We start from the raw sequence: 22,334 nt of genomic DNA, 5'->3' as shown, positions 1-22,334 counted from the left end.
GATAATTGTTCAGACATGAAACGCTGATAGGTTAACTTAGTAAGGCAACTACAAAACAATTTAGACTAATGGATAAACTGACAGCTTTGATAGGATTTGAATTAGTGCATAAGTTATTTGCAAATTAATTAAATTTAAGTGATAATGGAATATAAATAAAAAAAGATTTTTTAGAAACAATTTTTGTTCAACATGTATTCAAAATAAAATAGTTACAGAATGTCTTCTTCTTTTGTTTATATATAATTTACAATATACAATAATAAATACTACAGTTAAATATAGCTATAATACATGATTCGAAGTAATAAAGGGTTTTTACGATAGCAAAATTACAACGTTTACAGACAAATTTACAAACAATTTTTCATATTTCATGAAACGCACTATTTAAATAGTTTGACAAAATTTACAACGTTTTTTTCCTTTCCATCTCATGTATTATTTACACTTTTTGTATCCTTAATTCATGCGGTAAACATGAAAGATTTGATTTCTCATTTTAATGTGAAATCTGCCAAAATTCAACGGATGAATAAATCCTGCCGGCAGTTTCGAGGCGGTATAAAATTTTTTAACAACTATCTTTGGAATTTGCACAAATAGGAAAATTGGGGGGGGGGGGTAACGTATTTATACAACACTAAAGCTCCGCGGACTTATGCAAAAATCTATTGAAATTTCTACCAGAGTTCAATTTTCAACAATCAAATCATTTTTAACAAATTTATATGTTAGAGCGGCACTGTTTTGTCCTTGCTAATATCACTAAAGCAAATCTACGCTAAATTATAAATTCATACCCGTTTTCTCCATTTTATGCTGTTAAATCTATCAAAAAGAGAGGAAAAAAGGAAAAATTATTACGATAAATGACCGATTGTTTAAAGTTCCAAATAAATTTTATGTATTTTGTTTAAAAATTACAAATTATCGGAGAAGAATAAATAAATTGAAAGGAAATAAAAATCGCTTAATATGAGTCGAGACTGTCTAAAGCTTGGTGTTTCCGATAATTCAAATAATCCTCTGAAATTTATTCCACAAAGAAAATAGTTTAAAACACATTTTGATAATCAGTGACAAAATACGATAAAAAACCACCACAAACGGCATCAAAATTGAAAAAACCGCACGTACGATAACAGAGACCCACAAAAATCGAAATGACAACAGGACTCCTTGTACCCAGCAGAAACTTGATAACTAGGACAATAATTGCGCCTCAAAATATATTAATTTAATTTTTATAAATAAAAATTTAATAATTGACAAAGTGTTCTATCTATACGTTGTTTCATATAATTAGTTTTGTCAGAAAGATTGGCAGTCTTTATAGCGATTTTTTCCGTCTTAAAATTTATCAAATTTTCATGTATTATTTATTTTTCTAATATGATTGTAAAATCTTAAACTTTATTTTTCAAACATAAATCAGTCCACTCGGTCCGCTGTTTTGAGGTGTTTCTTTCACGCCTCAAATAGTAGGTTCGAAGCGTGTAAGAAAATGAAAAGAAATCCTTGGAAAAGTTAGGTGTAAATATGTAACTATAAATTTGGGACGTGTACAGTATACAATACAATCCTAGGCTTTTTAAATGTTAAATTAAACAATGAGAGACTATTCAATAAGGTGAAAATTGTTACACTTACAAAAGAAATGAGTATTTGAGAAGAAAAGTGATGTGACTCAGTGCGTGTAAGGGTATTCTTGTAGATAATCCTTCAGTGTCACTGGTATGTCGAGGTTAGGAACTGTATCACCGATTTTAAGTAACGAGTTTATTCTGAGTCTCGCGAGGTGCTTTAAGCTCGGAAACTTGGTCCTTTGGTAAAGCGGCTTTCTCAGGAGGATGTGGGAGTAATTGTGGCCTGTCCAGTCGACGAAGACGTGCTCCGTGTTGCAGCTCCTGGAGTTGTTGGAGGTGTAAATGTAGTATTCGACCAGCTTGACGACGCAGTCGAAGAAGGGGATGACGGGGCCGAGGGCCGGTTCGGCGTCCAGCCTGAAGTAGCCGTTCACGTAGTGTATCCTCACGCTCACGGGGCCCTTGAGCCCTTGGACGCTAAGGGAGAAGAGGTACCTCGGGTCGGAAGACTCCCTCACGAGGAAGGTGCCCGGTTTGGTTGAAGCGAGGATGCTCATAGACTCCTGCCAAGTGATGCCCTCGTAGAACCATCCGGACGCCTTGAGGCGCTTCATCGTCGCGGAGATCCTCTTCAGGTCGAGGTCCGACGGCTGGCTCAGGTCCGCCTTGGTAGTCGGCTTGGCGCTGATAGGCGGCGAAGGGAGGATGAACGTCAACGGGAGGGACGGAGACGCTTCTGGTGAACCTCCACCGCAGCATGGCGACCGGAAAGTGTGCTGACACCTGGGGCAGCTCGTCAACATCACCAACGTCCGCTCCTAAAAAGAAAAACAAGACATATCATTAAAAAATGGAAAGACAAGCTCACAAAAGACAGAACTGAAAATAGTTAAATATTGTGTACTCCGAGGTGAGTAGGTAAACATCAAACTTAGCATTGAAGGTCTCGCGAACCTCTCTGTCACAGAAAACACCAACTGCACCAAGGAAGTTTCATACAAAACCAGACCACTTAGATAATTCGACTTTATCTATACTACAGAATGATAAAGAAGAGGAAAAATGGATTTTACCATATTTTTTTTAAATAAATATTTTCTTCACCTCTCCCATATATGTACATATTTATCTCACCTTGTTTGAGAAAGTAAATAATTTAAAATTATTTTTAGTTAGTCGCGATTATTTGCAAATGTTTTAGTTTTCTTGTTTTTCCAGCCTAAAGTTCTGATGATACATACGGTAACAGACTCTTTTCTTTATTTATCCCATTCTCTGTACGCTCAGGACCTCGTATATTGGGTATAAAATAACGAATGACAAGCACAAATACACATAAAAACACACACAAGATAAAACATATCAGTCTTGCTATCATCTGTGTACTACAATACTCCACGGGTTGATTGAGGAATGCTCCTCCATTCGCGCTAATAAATTACATTTATACACCACATTTCATAGTGTTCTTTGAGCAAAAACGTTCGAGGACACCATCAATCGTTAGTTATTTATACTGTTTTCCCTGTATTATTTTGTTTTACTGTTTTCATGTCTTTCAATTAATGGAAAATAATTAAAAATTCTAAGCTTTTTTGCATTTCGACGCAGAGTTTGCAATGCCAATAACGTTCTTTGGTCCTACCCGCTCCTTCCGAGTAATAGAATTCCGAGCATTTTCTTAAAACCGAAAGACAGTTGGTAGTTTATACTTTTGTCAGCCTAGTTTTAAGCGCCAGCCAGGTAGTTTTTTCCTAATTGATGGCCCTCTCGTACTCATCTACCCAGGTAGAAATTCTAGCCAGTGTGATTTTCTACACAATCGGATTTCAAGGAGCACAATGTTTTTCCAGGAAAGAAACATTTCCAATGGTATTAGTATTTTCATTTTTAAAATCTTAGAAATCAAGAAAACCGGAATGGACGAAAATATCTCAATAAAGTTTAGTTTAGTCTTTACGCTGATAACAGATCAAAACAATTTGAAAAATTATAAATTAGCCTAATTAATTTAAACAACAATATATGAGCAATTTTGTTCCATTACCTGACGCCATCTTTCTCGTAATTTTATAATTCCCGCCTCCAGAATATCTGTGGTTTTTGAATGACTTCTCGACGTTCACCCTGCTTTCACAAGTGAACTTTTTCCCAATAATACGTTTTTCAGAACCCGGTATAAGTGAAAATCTGAAGAGGCAATGTCAGGCTAATAAAATGGATGTGGTAGTACATCTCATTAAAGTTCAAAACTTAAGAGGCGAGTGTTTAGGTCATTTTTGGTTATTTGCTGCTTTTAATCAACCCAATTGGACATAGTATAAACTAGAACTAACGCTTTGGTTGAAAAGAAGCTCATTATAAAAAACATCCCTTTCGACCCCACGAAACGCGATATAAGCCTAAAAGCCTACTGGTAACTGTGGAACGCTGCGTTTTCCCCAGGATTCCTTTTTAAACGTTGCTGTAAAAGACCCACTTTAAAATCCTCAGTTATTCTTTTTTTAAAAGATGGAATCTCAGACGGAGAAGAACCCAGGAATCATCCGATAAACATATCCGAGATACGTTGGAACCGTTATAAGAAATATGTTTTTCTGCGATACTCGTATCGTTGGGTGTGGATCATTTATCACAAAAAATTGAATTTAGCCATTATCAAAGGCTGAATATCAGATCGTCTTTACTCTTGCAAATCAACATTTTTCTGCTTCTGAACAGAGCATCTTGTTTTCTTATGTTTAAATATTTTTACTGGGGTCACACTGCGTAGTTAAGAGTGAGTGAGAAGGGTTTGGATGGAACTGATTGCTTTGGGTGCTGAAATGACCTAGCACCTGAAGACCAACCTCCACGTCTTCACCGATAAGGTCATGGCCTGACCCAGGACTGCCAACACGGGTGATTCTCGAGACCTGCCGGTGCATTGTAAAGTAGAAAAGCTGGTATTGACAGATAGGCTCAACTCTGTTCATGTGCGTGCAGATTTGAGCTTATATAAATCAGAAGTCATCTTTTTTTTATACTTTGTCTCCAAGCAGGCGATTTCAAGACCTCACCGGGGTATAATACATTTCCGGTGGAAGAAGGTTTCCTGGTTTATTAACGATTATTATATGTTCCAAGAAAACTGTTTTCGCCCCCGAACTATGATGAAATGGTTAAATACATTTCAAGGGTTATCGATTTTGAGACCCCATCGCTGGTAATTATCTCCTCACCACATCCGCCCTTTCGCCGCAAATCTTCCTATATTCTCAGAGCCTATCGTTCCTCAAACTAGAACGGAAAATTGCAAATTAACTCGGACTGAAAACGCTTTACAAGCGGTAAGATGCGCAATAATAAATAATATCCGTCAGACAAGGCCGAGTGCATACAGCGTGAAACCATTTCTCGGAATTTTCTTTTTTCCCGTTGCGGCGTTTATTCGCGTAATGTGGCGTTTCGAAAATCTTCCTGCTTTTTTGCTTTCAACAAGCAACGAATCCTTGAAAACTTAATTCACACCAATTGCAACAAAACTGAGCTGATACTTTGTCATAGGGACCATGACTGGGAGGGGATCCATGAAGATTAATAAATTTTCCTCTATTTTAAACAGACTATAGCCTTAGGGGCCTTGCAGAAAGCACAGTCCTCACCCGTTCTGTAGAAATCTTCATACAAGAACTTCATACGAGAAAATACTAAGGAGACTAGGTTTCTCACATAAAGTAAAGAAATTCCAGTTATAAGGTGGGCTTCACGTTCAACTACCCGTTGGCGTACGAGGGGTCAAATCAATTTACAATACCTTTTAGTTATTATTACCAACTGAAATTCCACTGATTGTGTCGGGATGTTCACGAGACAACTGCTCACTTTTCCATATAGCCAATTTCAAACACCTGATGCCCCAGAGCTGTGATACAGACGGGAGGTAAAAGCCACTTTACAATACGTCTTTCCAACTATTTTCAATTGAAAAAACCTTGGATTGAACGGGCATTCGAACCTAATACTTCTAGCGTGGCAAGTACGAGTCGGACGTCCTAGTCGCTCGGCCACCGCGGTGGCCCTAAATTTTCACATATTTACAGGCGGTAGTAAAATTAATGTAATGAGAGTGACTATAGTAACCTTCAATAAAATGCAAAGAAGGTTGAGATGGAAAATTAGTGTCACGAGTGGGACTCGAACCACGACACCCGGATAGTACCCAGGAGCAAATCCAGTTGAGCTATTCTGAGTCTCGCTCGTGACACCAATTTTTTCTTTTCAACCTTCTTTGCACTGTATTAAAAACTAGTTAACAAAATTAACAAGTAACTGATAAAATAAATTTCAATAAACATTCGGGAATCATCCCCGCTCCCTGAGGAACCCAATACTGCGATACTACAGAGCCAGCCAATCTTGATAAAAATAACTTTTCTTTTTTTTACAAATAACATTCTCGCTGCATGAATACTATGCTGAAAGATTGTCTTTGAGAAAGTCAAAGGCACATTCGGCAATTCATAGGAACGAGAAAGGAAATTTAGTGAATTTCTAAGTGAAACTCTAAAAAGTACGACTACAAATAAAGGAGGACAGAATGGGAAGGACTTTAACGGACCAAGGACATTTAATTTTATACGAATGAAGACCTGACTATTAATAGTGACTAAATTTTAAAAATACAAGTTGAGATAGAAAGTTTTAAGAACTGTCACAAAGAAACCGAAATTGGAAAGAACTAACATATTATGAACCTGCCTGAAACGATCTGGTCCGCTTATTCTCGCTATAACCCAGCCTAAAATTAATCGATCAAGAAAAGAACGCAATGCGCATTATATTAATTTTAATTTGGCCTGCCCATTTTCAGTGTTGGATCCTGTCTATACACTCTTTATCTACTGTGATAATTGTTGTTAGTACTCTTTATTCTACCAGGCTACGATTTTCAATGAATTTAATTGCTTCGTTTTTACCAGTTTTCCTTTCATCAAACGTCACGCTATTGCGTCAAAAATTGTGGAAAAAACGAGACGGATCAGAGATGAGCTAATTCTCGATAACCGAGCGCCTGGGAGGCGCCGTTGATCCAATCGACCTTAATAATTGATTACTGATATCGTTTACGTAAAAAATCCTTAAGGTTATCGTCGCTTCAAACGGAAACCGTATTTTAATTTTGAATAAGTAGTCATCTGGGTGAGCAGAAGGATTCTCAGGACAGGACCTTGACAAGTGCATCTTAAATAATAAATTAATACCAAGGGACTTGAAGGTCTATATTAAAAGTTCGACTTTCCAAAAAAAAAGTTACTTGAAGGTCTATATTAAAAGTTCGACTTTCCAAAAAAAAAGTTTAAGACAGCCGTTATAATTTTCCCCTCGCTAGTTAAATTTTAAAACATTTTAAAAGCTCTGCTGCGTTCTGCGTTTGCAGTACCCCAGTTTAATTTAAGTAAATTTCATCGATCCGTGATGAAATCCGTATGGATTAGGAATTCAAATAGCCGTGTCAAAACAGTTTTAAAGCGGTTAAAAGGCGGAAGTGCTTAATGGGAAAACATCCGGCTGGTCGAGGAGCCCTGAGTCCTTTCCATATGGTAAATATCAAATCAGAAATAAATCTTTAAGATCAAACACGTTCGAATAAATGATCACCGCAGTCTTAAAAACTGATTATTTAGTTCTATACTACAAAATAAAATTAGAATATGGCAATAGAAAGCATATAATACATAATAGCTTTATTAGGCAGAGTATATATCTCGGGGGGAAAGAAATTGGACAAAAATTCCAGGGTCGGCGGCGGAAATCGAACCCACGACCGTATCTGACACGCTGACTCGACAACCCCCAAGTACGCAAGTTTATGGTAAAAACTTGTTGATACACTTAAAAATGCAAATTTTTAGTCTGAAAATAAATATGTCAACGATTTTTTAACTTTTGAAAATCTTTCTGACTAGATGTTCTGTTCTCAAAACTGCCAATCCTAAGCCCTAACACGCGATTTTTACGAATTTCCCAGCTAACTTGGTTTTCATTCTTCCACTACAAAGCCGACTTTTATGATTCGTTTCATTTACAATAGTTATTGTTCTCATCGTCTTTTCCCTTAGTTTAACCAGTTTATTCGTGGTTTTACAACAAAAATGATAAATTAATCATGATCATTCATCTTGTCTACCTTTTTGTTTTAATTTCAATTATTTATCATCGTCGACTAAGCCAATTGCTGTCTGTTGTTCAATAATACATTATTTTTCCTTCTTCAATTTTATTTTTACCTATTTTTCTAGCCAATTTTCCTTTTGTCATTCAATTCGTTGTTCAGCGTTCTTTTTTCCAAATCCAACATTGAAGATGGCGAGAGCCCGTGACGCATCTGACGAACAAACAGGCGAGGTACAGCGTACCAAAATGATCAACTGCATGGAGCAATCTAACAAATTTCCTTAAAGTCCTAAGAAAAAAACAACACGTTTTTGAACATCAAACGTTGTAACACAATCTTGATTGAAATAAAGCCCATTTGAAGTTGTTGGGTGCAGGAGGTCTGCGAATCGAACTAGCGCTGGGAAAAGTCTACATTCGCCAGGTTTGATGTTACTCAAACAAAACAACAGTAAGTGCTGGTTCAAAATGGCACATTTTACTATTTCCTTAAATCAAAAGAGCAAGCGACAATAGAATTTCAGTACAAATTCGCTTACTACGTTATTCCTATCGACAGAACAGAAGAACCTGCCTGAGTTCTATCCCGTGGAATATCGAGTACATCGGGCTAACCAGACTGTTTTATCTTGTTTCTGTTTTTACGTGTATTTTTTTGTATGTTATACGAGCTATTTTATCTGTAACTGATGAGGGAAGTGCGGAAGAGAGAGGCTAGCAGTAATACGATAAAGAAAAGATGTCAGTTACCGTCATATGTAATTACGCTAATAAATACATTTACTCGAGTATAATCGTGGGAGAGGGCCCGTAGTCTCATTTGCGGCGCTAGTTGTTCGTATTCTTCCAAAATACGGTTCATTGTTGCAAATGCAAAGGGTCATTACTGGTTTGTCAGCCAGTTTGTGGCCATCCTCAATCGTAAAAGAATGATGATTCTTTTTTCTCTTCTATACTTTCCAAGACCCAGAGTTTTTCTACGCTTACCTTTCCTATCATTATATCCCAGCTTGATTCAAATTCCGGTACATCCCATGGAATTTTCATTGGTAATTTAAAAAAAGTTGTAATCGTTAAGGGTTTTTTTGTCTTTGACGGTCAGGAATTACTTTAAGTATACTTGATAAAACACAAAATCAAAGGAGAAACAGATGCCGACTTTTTGCCAAGAATACTTTATAATTTTTAAAAGAATAGTCATCAAACCAAATGATTAAAACAGAAATTATTTTAAAACAGCCATACGTTGTTTTGTTAACATCATTCCAAAGGATTGTTTGATAACAAAGCTTCTTTCCCCTGAATCATCAGTAGTACGACTTTTGCGTAATCCTTCGACTTTCAGGGTTTACATGTTCGTATTATACAGTGTGATTAAGCGATTAACTACTGCTATAGCTTCCACGTTAATGGTTATAACAGTGGATAATCTTCGTAGGCCGTTCATTTCGAATTATTCATCCGTGCTGAAAAGCTGAACAATTCCATCAATGCGTTGAATATACCAGTTCCTCACTGAAGATGGGGCAATGCCGAAACGGGTTTGAGAGGTTCAACAAACCAGCGAGCGAAGACGACCCAATAAGTGACCCAACCCAGGGTTCAGCATTTATCTGCTAATAACTTTCGCGGAAATCCCGTCCAAACAGACGTACGTGGACGATTGTCGGGAACAATGGGATCTGTGGAAATTCGACGCCGCCGTTTCGCCACAATGGGACGGTGCCGGCGGGGGTTCCATTCTTCTTTCACGTCTTTGTTTTCAGAAAGGTGCCAGTTTCCCCGTTCCATCTTCGATCCCACCATTTCAACAACGGGCAGATTTCGATGTCTGTAGTACTTTTTTATTTTAGCGTTTTCCTGTCCATGGCTTATTTCATTGTCAATATGAATAAAAACCAACTGGAAACGGCTGTATGGTCCATGTAAACTGAGCAAAAATGAATAGGTTTATTCGGAATTTATTCGTAGTCTATTAATTTTAATTAAATTAACCTGTATATTCTTCTTAGTTGGATAAAACAAAATAAAATAATACAAACCAAAAACAAAAAATTTGTTAGTCCTCATTTTTAGTACTAACGGATTTATTTAAGAATTGTAAACATGAAGATTACTCATTTTGTGAACAAACACCTTTTCTCGTCTTTTCTTTATTTTTAATCCAGTTGGATTCCCTTTAACCATGGAAAGACATCTTGAACTCAGTAGTACAGTGAGAATGAGTCATCGAAGTCACCGGCAAGTGGATATCGCAGAGGCAGTAGGCGTTTCTCAGAGCGTGGTCTCCCAGGCTTTAGGAAGTGTCAATAATTGGCCTGGTGGTGGATCTCATTGCATTACGATGCTAAGGGAGGGCAGAAATATTGTCATTGCTGGAAGAACCCTTTCCATAGAGTCTTTATCAACGAATCGTTTGTGTGAAGTTGCCTCACATCGTATGCCCATTTGAGAAGACGCACTGCAGCAACTGCCCCCGCCACCAACAACTCGGGAAAATATGGTGCCTAGATGAGAGTAATAACTGGAATGCTGTTATGTTCACTGATGAGTCGAGTTTCCGTCTGCGAGTTCCAGTTTCTTCTGCTATCACTACACAGACTAAAATGCGACTCATCAGTAAACGAAACATGCCAATTGTTGTTCTCTACTAGGCGCTCGCTGCACCATATTCTTCTGAGTGGCTGGTGACGGGCTGTTGGTGCAGATCGTCTCAAAGGGGCTACGAAATGACGACAAATAAAGGCCTTGCTTGTGTGTTGATAAAGGACTTGCCAAAACATCTTGTACTTACTTCATTTAGGATCTGGCGTGTATTACGGAAAGGGTTCCTTCTTGCAGAAATGACAATGTTTATGTCTTCATTTAGAGTCGTAATGCGCTGAGATCCATCCAGATTCTGGTTCAAGATATCTTTCCATGGTTAAAGAGAATAGAACTGGATTAAAATGGAGAAAAGACTAGAAAATATGTTTGTTTACAAAATGAGTAATCTTCATTCTTAAGTAAATCCGTTATTACTAAAAATGATGATTAACAAATTTTTAGTTTTGTATTATCTATTTTGTTTTATCCAACTAACACGGATATATAGGTTAATTTAGGAATGGTATATATAGGTTAATTTAATTAAAATTAATAGAATAAGAATAAATTACAATTATGCCTATTCATTTTTGCGCAGTATAAAAAAAAAAGTCAAAGCTGGGTCTGAATTAAGATCGGAACTTTTTACGGCAAATTAACTCTTTTTCGTTTCAAATTAACTTTTTTTAAACTTCAAATGAACCATTTTTTTATGTTTCAAATTGATCCTGTTATTTTAAATAACCCCTTTTTGGTTTGAAATTAGCCCTCTTTGATTTCAACTTTGCTTTTGTAACTTCAAAATATATTTTTTTTTAATTAACCCTTTTGAGTTTCAAACTTTTAACTTCGAATTAACCCTTTTTTAATGGGAAATGAAACACCTTTTCAACTTCAAACCTTTTTATTTCATTTTTTTAAAACCTCACATTATCTTTTTTCTCTTTTAAATTAACTATATTTTTTAATTTTAAATGAATTTAAAGAAAAAAACTTATGAGATGATATGAGATACCATATAAACATTCAAAATAAAATTTAAATATATTTCTGAATTAAACAAACGTAAAATATTTATGGTCTTAGAAGACATTAATGTAAAAATAAAGGATTTCCCTAGTAATTCGATATTTTTTAAACAAAATAATCTTTTTATAGCCACTCATTGTATATTTTTAATATAACCATTTGTTGCTACATATATTTAATTTTATATAACTTTTCTTTCAATATTTATTTTTATGAAACTGACACAACTGTTAGGACAACTGGCATTACTTACTTTCAACGTGACTTTTTAATTATTATCTTATTGTTGATCAGATTTGTTGAAACGCGTGAGCAAAAACTGATTCAAGTTGAAGAACAAAAAGTTTAATCGTAAGAATGCCCCTTATAAATCAAGATAATTTAAAATAATTTAACTTTTTCTCTGGCTTGGAATAAAAATTCTGCCATATGTACCAGAAAAAGGGGACGTCAATGGGAGTTGAATAACGGTTTGAGAACAATTTTTAAAAAATGTTTCGGCTCGGTTAGCTAAACATTGCATGTATTATCGCTCCTCACGGTCAAAAAGGCCAAAAAGAAACGTCGAATCACCAAAATTAACACTGATTCAGCTCGAAAGTAATATAACACAATAGTTGAAAGGAAATCATTCCGGGAAATTACACCCATAACGGTCACCGAGATTGGAAAAGTTTTCTTAGAATGATATATAACATTTTCCCCGAAAGGAAAGGACATTTGTTAACGTTTTTAATGCTAAATTCTCCGACTCACGTCCGATAATAACGTCCAGCGTGATATGACTTAGAGAATCTAGCTCTATTTTTAGGATGTCGGGTAAAGAGAAAAATCAAAGCATGGATGAATGAATGATGAAAGAAACTGGAAGCACCAGACTCTGTGGTGAAATAAAATTTTGAAGTTTGTTCAAGTCACCAATGTCACTTCCGTGAATTTTTCAAGGGTGAGATAATTCACAGACATCTGTGAAAGAAGTAGGGCAACGATAACTAAAAACATTCTAAACATTACCAAGGCCAACATTCATAATGAAACCTTTTATATTATTGTAATACATAAACGTAATAAAATCTCATTCAGTAAAAGTTTTACCGAGAAAATTAAATTATTAAAACAATAATCCTGGGTATTGTAGAGTTACATTATCTCTGCAAGATAAAAACAACAAAATTATCGAACAATACAATTTATAAACTTTAAGGCCAAAAAATATTATCACGAGACGGTATCTTCTTGACGTTAAAATTGCTCGCTTTTTTTCAAAATAAGGTTAAAACTAGAATGAAAATTTTTTATGTCAAATCTTTACTTTGCCTTCTACAATTTTATGCATCAATTTAGCGTCGTAAAGAGAAATTATTTGAACACTGCGCCTCGTCATTTTTAATAGAACTACTTGATTTATACAGGCAACACACACTGGAACCATGCATATATTTAAAAGGGGGAAAGTGGAAAAACTCATACATACTCCAAAAAACAAAAAAATCCCACGCCCATTCCTGGAAATGAAAACTAACGAAAGACTATAGAGAGAAATACGGGGAAAATTGAACATAATTATATGTTATACAGATGGCTCAAAAAACCAGTGAAATTATCAGGTCAGGTATATTCTGTGAGCAATCAAACTCATTAGGGGCTTACAACCTTGATCTTCTAAGCTAGCTATACATGCTACCGCTGTTTGTCCCTTAGAAAATCATAAGAGGTTACTCTGGCACAAAAATTCGTGTAAGATCTGACATCCAAACGATTATAAAAGCATTAGCACGTAAAAAGGTTACCCCAAGATAGTCTGTGAATTCATCCAAAATCTCCAAAACCTAAGAAACCAAAACAACCAAGGCAATGAGGAATTATGGGTAATGAACAAGCTGTACGTACTGGCCGGAGGAAAACAAGATAAAAACATAGTCTAGTCTATAATGGTCTCTAATAGTGCGAGACATGGTAAACCCAGTGCTTGAAGGAACATAAAACCCCTAAATGCTATTCTGCATATTCACCAACATCGACAGCATGTGACCAAAAAGTCCAGCATTGGCTAATTGCAAGGGGACATGTGGCTTCGCAGACAAGGAAGAAATTGGAACTTGGCTGGTGTACCAAAATGATCCAGGAAAAAGAATGAGACAATGAAATGGTTTCTGCAAGAACCGAGTCAATTGTACTGAAAAGAAGAACCAGGAAAAATGCTAAAAGGTTGCAATATCGTAATAATAATAAGGACCCTTGCGTACTAGTATATTCGTACATTGGTAACAATCCACTGCTAAAAATAGCATATTAACAAGTATTTATGTTTTTTATGAAGCACGCTTTCTTTTTTGTTACTTTCTTCTTTAAGTGTATTAAGACATTCCGGAAAATTATAAGCTGTGTGTGTTTGTTAACGACCTGTTGTTTCAGTTTGGTAAGTGAGGGGGTCAAGGATGGAGGTAGTTTAAAAATAAAAAAAAACCTTTTTCATTTTTCCGTCGTTTCGACCTTTATTCCAGTCATCTTCAGGAAGTGGGTGAATTACATTGCATATGGTTATTTGAAAAAATACAATATAGATATAAATATAAACTTTGAAACCAAGCATGTCATACTCATTTGTAATTCACCCAAGCCCTGAAGATGACCCGAATAAAGATCGAAACGTCAATAAAAATTGAAAAAGTTATTTTTCTAAACTAATTTCATTCTTGACCGCTCCTCACGAATCCAAAAAGAATAAACTATACATTTATTTTAAGCTGTATCCGACATGCTAATTGGTCCTAGAGGTAACGCGACAAAAATAAATAATTTACTACAGTGGTTGGGTTCCAAGAAAACTTTAAGGAGATGTTAAGTTCTCCTAGGGGATTTATTGTTAATTTAAGTTCTGAAGAGAAACCTCAAGTCAATTTAACTGAACTAACGTGACAAAAATAAATAATTTACTTGACAGTTGTTGGGTTCCAGGGAAACTTTACAGTTAGGAGGGTTCTCTCAGGCCAAATATAGTTAGTCAACCGACTTACAACTCAATCGAACTTAACTATGTAGGGTAATGTGCAATAAGCAATCATGGTAATATTAAACAGAGGAAGTATTACATAAAGAGAAACGTGAAAAATGATCAAAATTTTACTTAAGGCAATGTTTTAGGAGTAGTTATTCAAAATCCAGCTGATTTTTGTTCGTCGTTACTGTTCTACCTCTATTGGTTTTCTAAATTTATATCCCAGTTCTAAACGATTTTCCACCAGCCATCGTTTCGACTCGGCAACAGGTGAAAATAACAATTCCTAGAAACTTGTTTTCACTCCTGGTTTAAACATCGCTTCTCACGCAATTGTCATCGGTTTCTCCCCTGTACTGGCTGTAATGGACAAATTGGCCACGTCCACAAAAGAAAATCAATTTGAGAATTTTTTTTTATTTATTTATACAATAGTGAAATAAATTCGATTTTGGTGAGATTGTAATCAAAGGATATCAAAGGGTTCATTACACGAGTGGATTAAAAAGGACTGGGTCGGGAAAAAATAATCTTTGCGTTAAGTGGCGTCAAGCTTTTTATACCTCATTGAAAAAAATCTTGACAAAAAAGTACTTTTTTATCTCTCCAGTATTAAAAAAACTTTGCTCGCCCTTTTCTACTTCTGCTTTATATTTAAACAATCTTGAAGGGAAAAACTTTCGACCGACAATAAAAATTTAAAAACCCGGTGTATTCTTTTCCCTTTTGAGAAATCGTGAAAAGATGGGAACTTCAAAACACCCGGGTCAACTGTTAAAACAGGACAAAAAACAAATATTAAGAATTAAAATTTCGATTAGATCAAACGATTAAAAAAAAGTAAATAAAACTGTTTTTAGAATTGTAAGATTACATCGCTTACAACATAACTTCATATAGAAAATAAAGCTGTTTCGAAGATATACTGAACGATGATACTACAGAAGTGTTTTTAGTGAACGTTAATTAATTATTTTTACAGATAGTTATGCGCCCTGGTGTGATGTCGGTTTAGAAACACATTTTCTTTATCGTGCCAACGTTTCGATCTTTATTGAGATCATCTTCAGGGCTCAAAGTGTGGGGCATGGCACTCTCAACACGACACACAGCAATGACACATCTACACAGAAAACTTTGAGCCCTGAAGATGATCTATTAAGATGGAAACGTTGGCACGATAAAGAAAATTTGTTTCTAAACCAACATCACGCCAGACCGCATCTCACGATCTCTTTAAATAGTTCTGTATAAAGTTAGTCATTGAACAAAACAAAATATGCTGAATTTGGTCGGGAGTATTACTTGAGCCTTAAATTAAAGGTGTTTCAAGGCGGAAAACGCCATCAGGATGAAACAGTATGGTGTAATGGTTGCTTACAGGTCTGGTTTTCTTCTGTCGGTGGAATGCCCGCTCTTCTGTAGAAGGCAGTTTCGGGACCGGCACCTCCAACATTTGGCCACTTGAGGTAACACAACAGTCGAACACAAAATCATTCACAGACGTTGACACGACAGTTTGACACGGACAGTGTTCACAGACTGACGTGCGTTCTTTGCTAGAAATAGCGCGTTCGCCTTCTCCCCACCCGGGAGGGCTTCTTCTGGCGATTCTCTCCCACTTCGTCCGTGGGTCGGTTCTTCGAAATGTCCCCCACCGGGCTCGGCGACGGCCACGACCTCGCAGCCGGTTTCCCGACCGCAGGTCTGCGTGCAGAACTGCAGAACTAAATGGCCTTGGGTCGGACGATTATGAAAACCACGCCGTCTTCGTCGTCGGGCGATCTGAGATTTAAATTTTGAGATTTCTCTTGGCCTCTGATGAGCTATGAATCTATTACAGTAGAAATTGTTTATAACGACGCCAGCTATAAAGAACACCGGTCATAACGTATAAAATCTCCGGTCACGTTAAATGTCATAAGGAAAAACATAGGTAGTACGTAATATCGTATATTGTTATATATCCTTGGCAATGGCTTGTCCATGATACTGTAAATCTATATCTTTATTTTTTAATGAAATATCCCTATATGAAATGTACCTAACTTAACATTCTGCTTTCTGCGTCGGCATCTGCATCTGCATCTGTATATTCGTTTCTACGCACAAAATTCAAATACTTTTTTACGATGATACCTTCCCGGGGAAAAAGTCAAAAAAGTGTTGTTTAGAAATATTTGAATGCACCGGAAATAGGAAAACAAGTGGCAACTTGTAAAACATGCTCGAAAGGCTTAAAAACGTTATTTTTATTACTTTAATAAATTTTATTTTATATATTTTTTAATTACTATTAAATAAGAATTATACAGTTATTCATGACCATGAGTAACTTTTTACCGTTGTATTTTAATCGTTCTTTTATTCAATTAGGCCTAGTTCATATGGGTTTTATAAAATAGTCGTAGTTTTACTTTTTTTTTAATTTTCAAATTAAGAGGAAGATTCATTTTTTTATAAATTTTTAATTTTATACAAACTAATTAATATTCATATGGCTAAGAGCCAAATAATGTGATATTTTTAAAAAAATTGCAACTATAAAAGAATTTCAATTTACGTGCCCACATTTCATTCCATCTCCTAAGTTTTTATTTTTTCAAAAAAAGGATTAAATTGAAGTTATAATCTTGAATTATTAATAGAGGAACCCTTTATTTTTATATTTATTCATAATATAATTTTTAAATGTAATTGTAATTATTTTTCATACGGTCTTATAACAGCCCAATTATTTTATATTCAAACAAAAATCGCAAATATACAGGAATTTTTATTTTTCAAGCTTATATTTCATATCATCTCCTTTTTTAAACTGCTTTCAACAACGGGTTAATTTGTAGGTAAAATGGGTTAATTTGAAACTAAAAACGGCTAATTTGACCTATTATTATTATTTTATATGCTAGACGATAAAAATCAATTGCGGCGGTGGTATACACTCAGGCTGTTTGCAACAACTTTTATGAGAGTGTAGGCATGCTGCTGAATGGTCCTCGGCCACAGCAGAAAGTTTCTGGGTCCTCTGTTCTTCTTTTTGGAGGACGTCGGTTTTTATTAAAAATGTATATAGTCATATTCTGTGTTTTATTTGAGCGCGTTTATTTATTAGTGTGAGTGGTGATATTATAGCGTTACCATCGCCCCTCCAGCAGTGGGTGTATTTAGGGTTGTGGAATATTTATGAAATACATAAAAGCAACACGTCGACCCTAATTTAAATTAGATACAGGTAGGTCGATGGAGGAATATCGAGTACTCCACCGAACTTTCAGGATGCGTGTAATGATTGAATTTATTTAAATGTATGAATGTATTAATTTGTGCGAATGATTTTAGTATTAGGTTAGATTAGTTTGCACGCGTTTGGGCTTGAAACGACCTAGGGAAGCGACGATCTCCCGGGCATCTGGCTTAAGGGGGATTCTAGCGACCCAGCCACATAATGGAGTGGGTGAACTCCCCGGTGTATAAACCCAAGGGTGAACACATCGGGGAGTGACAACCCTTGGGGATGAAAGTCCAATAACAACTTTTAATCATTGATTATTTAAAGATCGTGAAATGCAGCCTGGAAAATAAATACTACACACAAATAACTCTTAACTTGACGATTTTCGGTACTCTGGAAAATTTATATTTATAATAATCCATTTATGTTTAGTGGTCTAATTGACAAAATTACTTATTTCAATTAATTATTCTTTTTGTATAAGTTCTTGGTTGAGATAAAAAAGTTAGTGTCACATTAGCTCAAGTGTTTAGAGCAGCTGCGTGTTGAGCCGAAGGTCGTGGGCTCGAATCCAGCTCGTGACACTAACTTTTTCATCTCAACCAATAACTTAGCTAAAAAGAATAACTAATTAATATGATTTTAATATATTATATTTTCTACGAGGTATGTTGTAACGTAATTGTTGATAAAGGAGTTTATTTTTTAGACTAGACATAAAAGTGGTATGATTAAGCATTTCTCTCTCATAATTATTCCTCGCTTTGTAAGAATATGGAGCTCCCTTTAAAATACCTAAGTAGAGAAATTTAATATAACTTCCTCTGGTAGAAAATCGAACACGGGATAAAGGAAAGTATTCGTTTTTCATGGTGAAAACATTGTTCCGCTCAAGTATGTCGTCGAAGCAAATAAACGTTACATTCAGAGGAAATTATTTAATATATTTACTATTAAATAAACGTCATGATGTCACGTGTTTTTATGTGTACAATGGAATTTTGGGCAATTTGTGATAAGGAAAGCCAAGGGAAATTATTTATTTAAAAATTTGTATCTTGAATTCTTAAGCTTAGCGTTTTGTTTGTCGTCCTGCGTACGTACTTCGTTAGTTGTCCTAATAATGGGATTATTCTATCATAATATATAAACAACAGCGGCGTATTGAGCCGAAGGTCGTGGGTTCGAATCCCGCTCGTGACACTAACATTTACATTTCAACCAAAACATTACTTAAAAAGATTAATTAATTGAAAGAAGTAATTTCGTCAATAGACCATTAAATATAATGGATTTAATGTATTATAATGTTGAATGTTTTTTTTGCATTTACTGTGAATAAATGGCTAAAATTGATTTATTCTATTAAGCTTATTGTCGGTAATGTTTGAAATACGCACCAACTTTCACATTGTTATGATCTCACTAAAGAAAGCACTCAAAATACCTACATCTTGGTATAAAAAATGATTTTTTTGTTCCAAGACAATATTATAATACCGTGAAGTATTCATAGAGTCTGCAGAGTGAATGAGAACCGTAATTTGGTCGATATAGATCATTTTGTCTATCCTTTTGGTTTGATAGCCAGACCAAAAAGATAGGTAAAGACTAAATCGCAACATTATAATGGCGAAAAAAAGACCGCGTTCCTAAATTAACAATGTACTATATTGTAAATTTTAGAATTCCACTTTATGTCACCTTTGGCTCTTTTGGACTAATGTGTGACGGTTGAGAACGAATACTAATTTAAACCTGAATCCCGCATCGAGGCATAATCACGATGGAATCGTAATTTTTTTAATGCGACGCTGGAACGGGTTGTCACATTCCTCACAGGTTCATTATTCTGGCATTTCAGTTGAAAATGGACGTAGAGATAATCGTCATCTCAAAAACCCAGCCGGCACGCGTGGTCCAGGAGGCGTTCGGGGCCGGGGCAGATGGCAGATGGCTGAAAAACTACCTGGGCCTCAACAATGCTGACCTGGGACACGTGTTGGCTTTGAATGGCCAGGAAAATCTCGGATTTCACCTTGCAGACTGCACAAAAACCGTGCACGAAAGGCGAACCGTATTCACGAGGGGAAAAGGAAGACAATTTTCATCCCGGCTCTGATGTACAAATACAATATTGCCATCCTATAAAGGAAAGCAAAAGGTCAATAATGCTCTCTGTAACACTAAACCGACTCCAAAGAGAAAAAATATCCATGGACATGTGCTTTTTTACATGTTTTATTATCATTTGATTGTCTTTTTTACACTCCCTAACCTTCACAAGCCATCTCTTAACAGATAAAAAATATATACAACAACGATCTTCCAGTCCTCAGCACACGTTTAACTGTACATATATATATATATATATATATTAGAAAATCTACGACTTATGGTGAGACGGAAAAAGAGGGAGGGTCAGAGAAATAGAAAGAAAGAAGGAAGGAAGGAAGGAAGGAAGGAAGGAGTGTGAGGGAGGGAGAGAGAGAGAGAGAGAGAGAGAGAGAGAGAGAGAGAGAGAGAGAGAGGGAAGATAGAGGAAGGAAGGAGAGAGTGAGAGAAAGAGAGGTGGAGAAAGAAGAAGGAAGGAGAGGGGGGGAACAAAAAGGAAGGAAGGGGAGGGAGAGAGAGAGAGGGAGGGAGAGAGAGAGTGAGAGAGAGAGTGAGAGAGAGAGAGAGAGAGAGAGAGAGAGAGAGAGAAGGTTATACTGCTTGTTAATTACGCAATTTAAAAGCTGTGCTGTATGTGAAGGTTTTGTCAAGCAGCGAGAATAAGCCGGCCAAAAATAATATATAAAAACCAAATTACATGTCCATCACCCCGCAAGCTACGGAAAAATTTTAGTTATGTTGTATCCAAAATGGAATTTGGTCTGAGCAAAATATTGAATAAAACGAACATGCCCATTAGGACACAATCAAATTGGCACAAAATTATCTTACATGACTTTATAATAGATAAAATTACAATGTCCATCACCGTGTCACACGTTATACGTAAAATAATTTTAAGAAATGAGTTTATAGTTACATCCATAGTCTTAGTGTAGCATTTATTAGTACCTCCTCAGGAAACAATACCATCGGCTATTATGGATTGTGCAAGAGAAAAAATATATTGCCGTTAAGAGTTCAATTTTCATGAAGTTGCGTAAAATTCTATAGAGCTTTCTCTGGCGGGAAACCAAATAATCGATATGTAAATTAAATCTCAAATTTGAGTACAATGTCACACCAAGATATCTAACACTATAAGCAAAAGGGATAGGCAAGAAAAACACACATCATTACCATCAAAAGTATGAAAAGCAAATTTTAAATTATTAGTATTTATTTATTTTTTTAATGAAAAATATGTATCGATTCTCAAATTCTTCTCTTTTTCAGTTCACTTCGGTCTATATATGATAAAAAATTGTCCATATTTATCACCTTAGGGATGGAATTTCAAAAAATCCTTTCTTAGCGGAATCCATGTCATTAAAGTGCACTGTCGAAAATTCAGCCCTTTAGATCCAGCGATTGTGTCTGTCTGTCAGTCACGGAACTGTTTTATATATATAAAATATAGCTGACTGTAACTATCTCGAAGCCATTCTCAGATGTATCGTTTTATCAACCTGCAGCAATTCCTTCGCATGACACACAAGCATCACCGGGAAGGCGATATCGTTCAAAATAAAATTGAGTTCATCGGTCCATCGTTCAAAATGGCAAATTCCAGCCTCAGGTTCTAATTCAAGTCTTCCTCCCGAGCCGGGAAATATTTCTCTGTGAGAAACGTATTTTAGAGGCAGTTTTAGGAAATCATTTGCTATTTACGTTGAGAGGTGAGAATTCGAATTAGGTAGATAAGCATATACCTGACAAGACAACTAGTACTAAACTAAATCTCGGGGGCCTTTTCATAGGACAATATATGCTTAGAAAATAGCATTTTGAGGTTCATAGTGAATTCATCTATAATGTATCTATATCACATCATTAATTCTTAAACTATAAAGAAGAAAATGATCAGGGTGCTTCTTAGTATGTTATCGAGTTGAATAACTGTTTCCACTTCGTTGTTATGTTTTTATATTATATTTTATCACTATTTTTTAAAGTGTATTTTTAGTTTATGACCTACTAGTTGGTATCGCCCGTAATTTTAAATGTACGTAAATAAATTATCTTCAAATTTTAAGCCTACGCGTCTTTGGGATCAAATTTTTAATTATAAAGGCGGTGTTAAAATAAAGTAAATGGCAGCTATGCCAATTGTGTTTTTCGTCGAGCAAATCAAACAGGGGCAAATCAAAGGTTCTTTTCTGGAATGATTCCAATGTCTTAAAATCTGTTTAATTTAGTATTTTGTTTACGTTGACTTACCTGAATGTAACGTCGAGATTAAAGGGTCTCATCGGAAGCTTGACCGGGTCATCGAATAGGGCATCACTTGCTCCTGGCCGGGACAGCCCATCATTTGTTCACTGTATCTGCTTGGGCCCTGTAAACAATCATTTTTATCGTTAGTCACAATTAATCGACTGTATTTTTATATATATACAGGGTGAATTGCTACTCGTGCTACAAACTTCTCCAGTAGATTCTTCACCCTAAAATGAACAAAAAAGTTCATATTGTCCATGGTCCGATTCTCAACCATTTCAGAGTAATTTCGCTTTTTATCGATTTTGAAAGATATCACGTCCTGGCGTCGGAAAATCGTGATATCTTTTAATCTAAACATTTCTCT

The 22,334-nt window shown here is 35.7% G+C and overlaps 1 protein-coding gene across 4 annotated transcripts in view; it reads right to left on the bottom strand.

Moving 5' to 3' along the window:
• Positions 1–218: 218 nt before the first annotated feature.
• LOC106673777 (suppressor of cytokine signaling 2-like) overlaps positions 219–22,334 on the bottom strand; it is a 106,683-nt gene continuing 84,567 nt past the window's right edge. For 2 of the 4 annotated variants that reach the window (XM_014406033.2, XM_014406034.2), the window contains exons 2-3: positions 21,968–22,085; positions 219–2,407 (exon numbers count right to left, since the gene is read on the bottom strand). In XM_014406033.2, the coding sequence (XP_014261519.1) occupies positions 1,691–2,392 (702 nt within the window). In that variant the 5' untranslated portion in view covers positions 2,393–2,407; positions 21,968–22,085 and the 3' untranslated portion in view covers positions 219–1,690. Of the gene's footprint in view, positions 2,408–15,663; positions 15,948–21,967; positions 22,086–22,334 lie in introns of those variants that run through there. The other 2 variants (XM_014406032.2, XM_024225526.1) reach the window with 2 other exon arrangements.

This window comes from Cimex lectularius, unplaced genomic scaffold (assembly GCF_000648675.2).
Source record: "Cimex lectularius strain Harlan isolate CLEC.00 unplaced genomic scaffold, Clec_2.1 scaffold6, whole genome shotgun sequence".
NCBI lineage: Eukaryota > Metazoa > Arthropoda > Insecta > Hemiptera > Cimicidae > Cimex > Cimex lectularius.
Note: the sequence above shows the minus strand (reverse complement) of the source record. Positions and strands in the feature narration are given on the sequence as shown.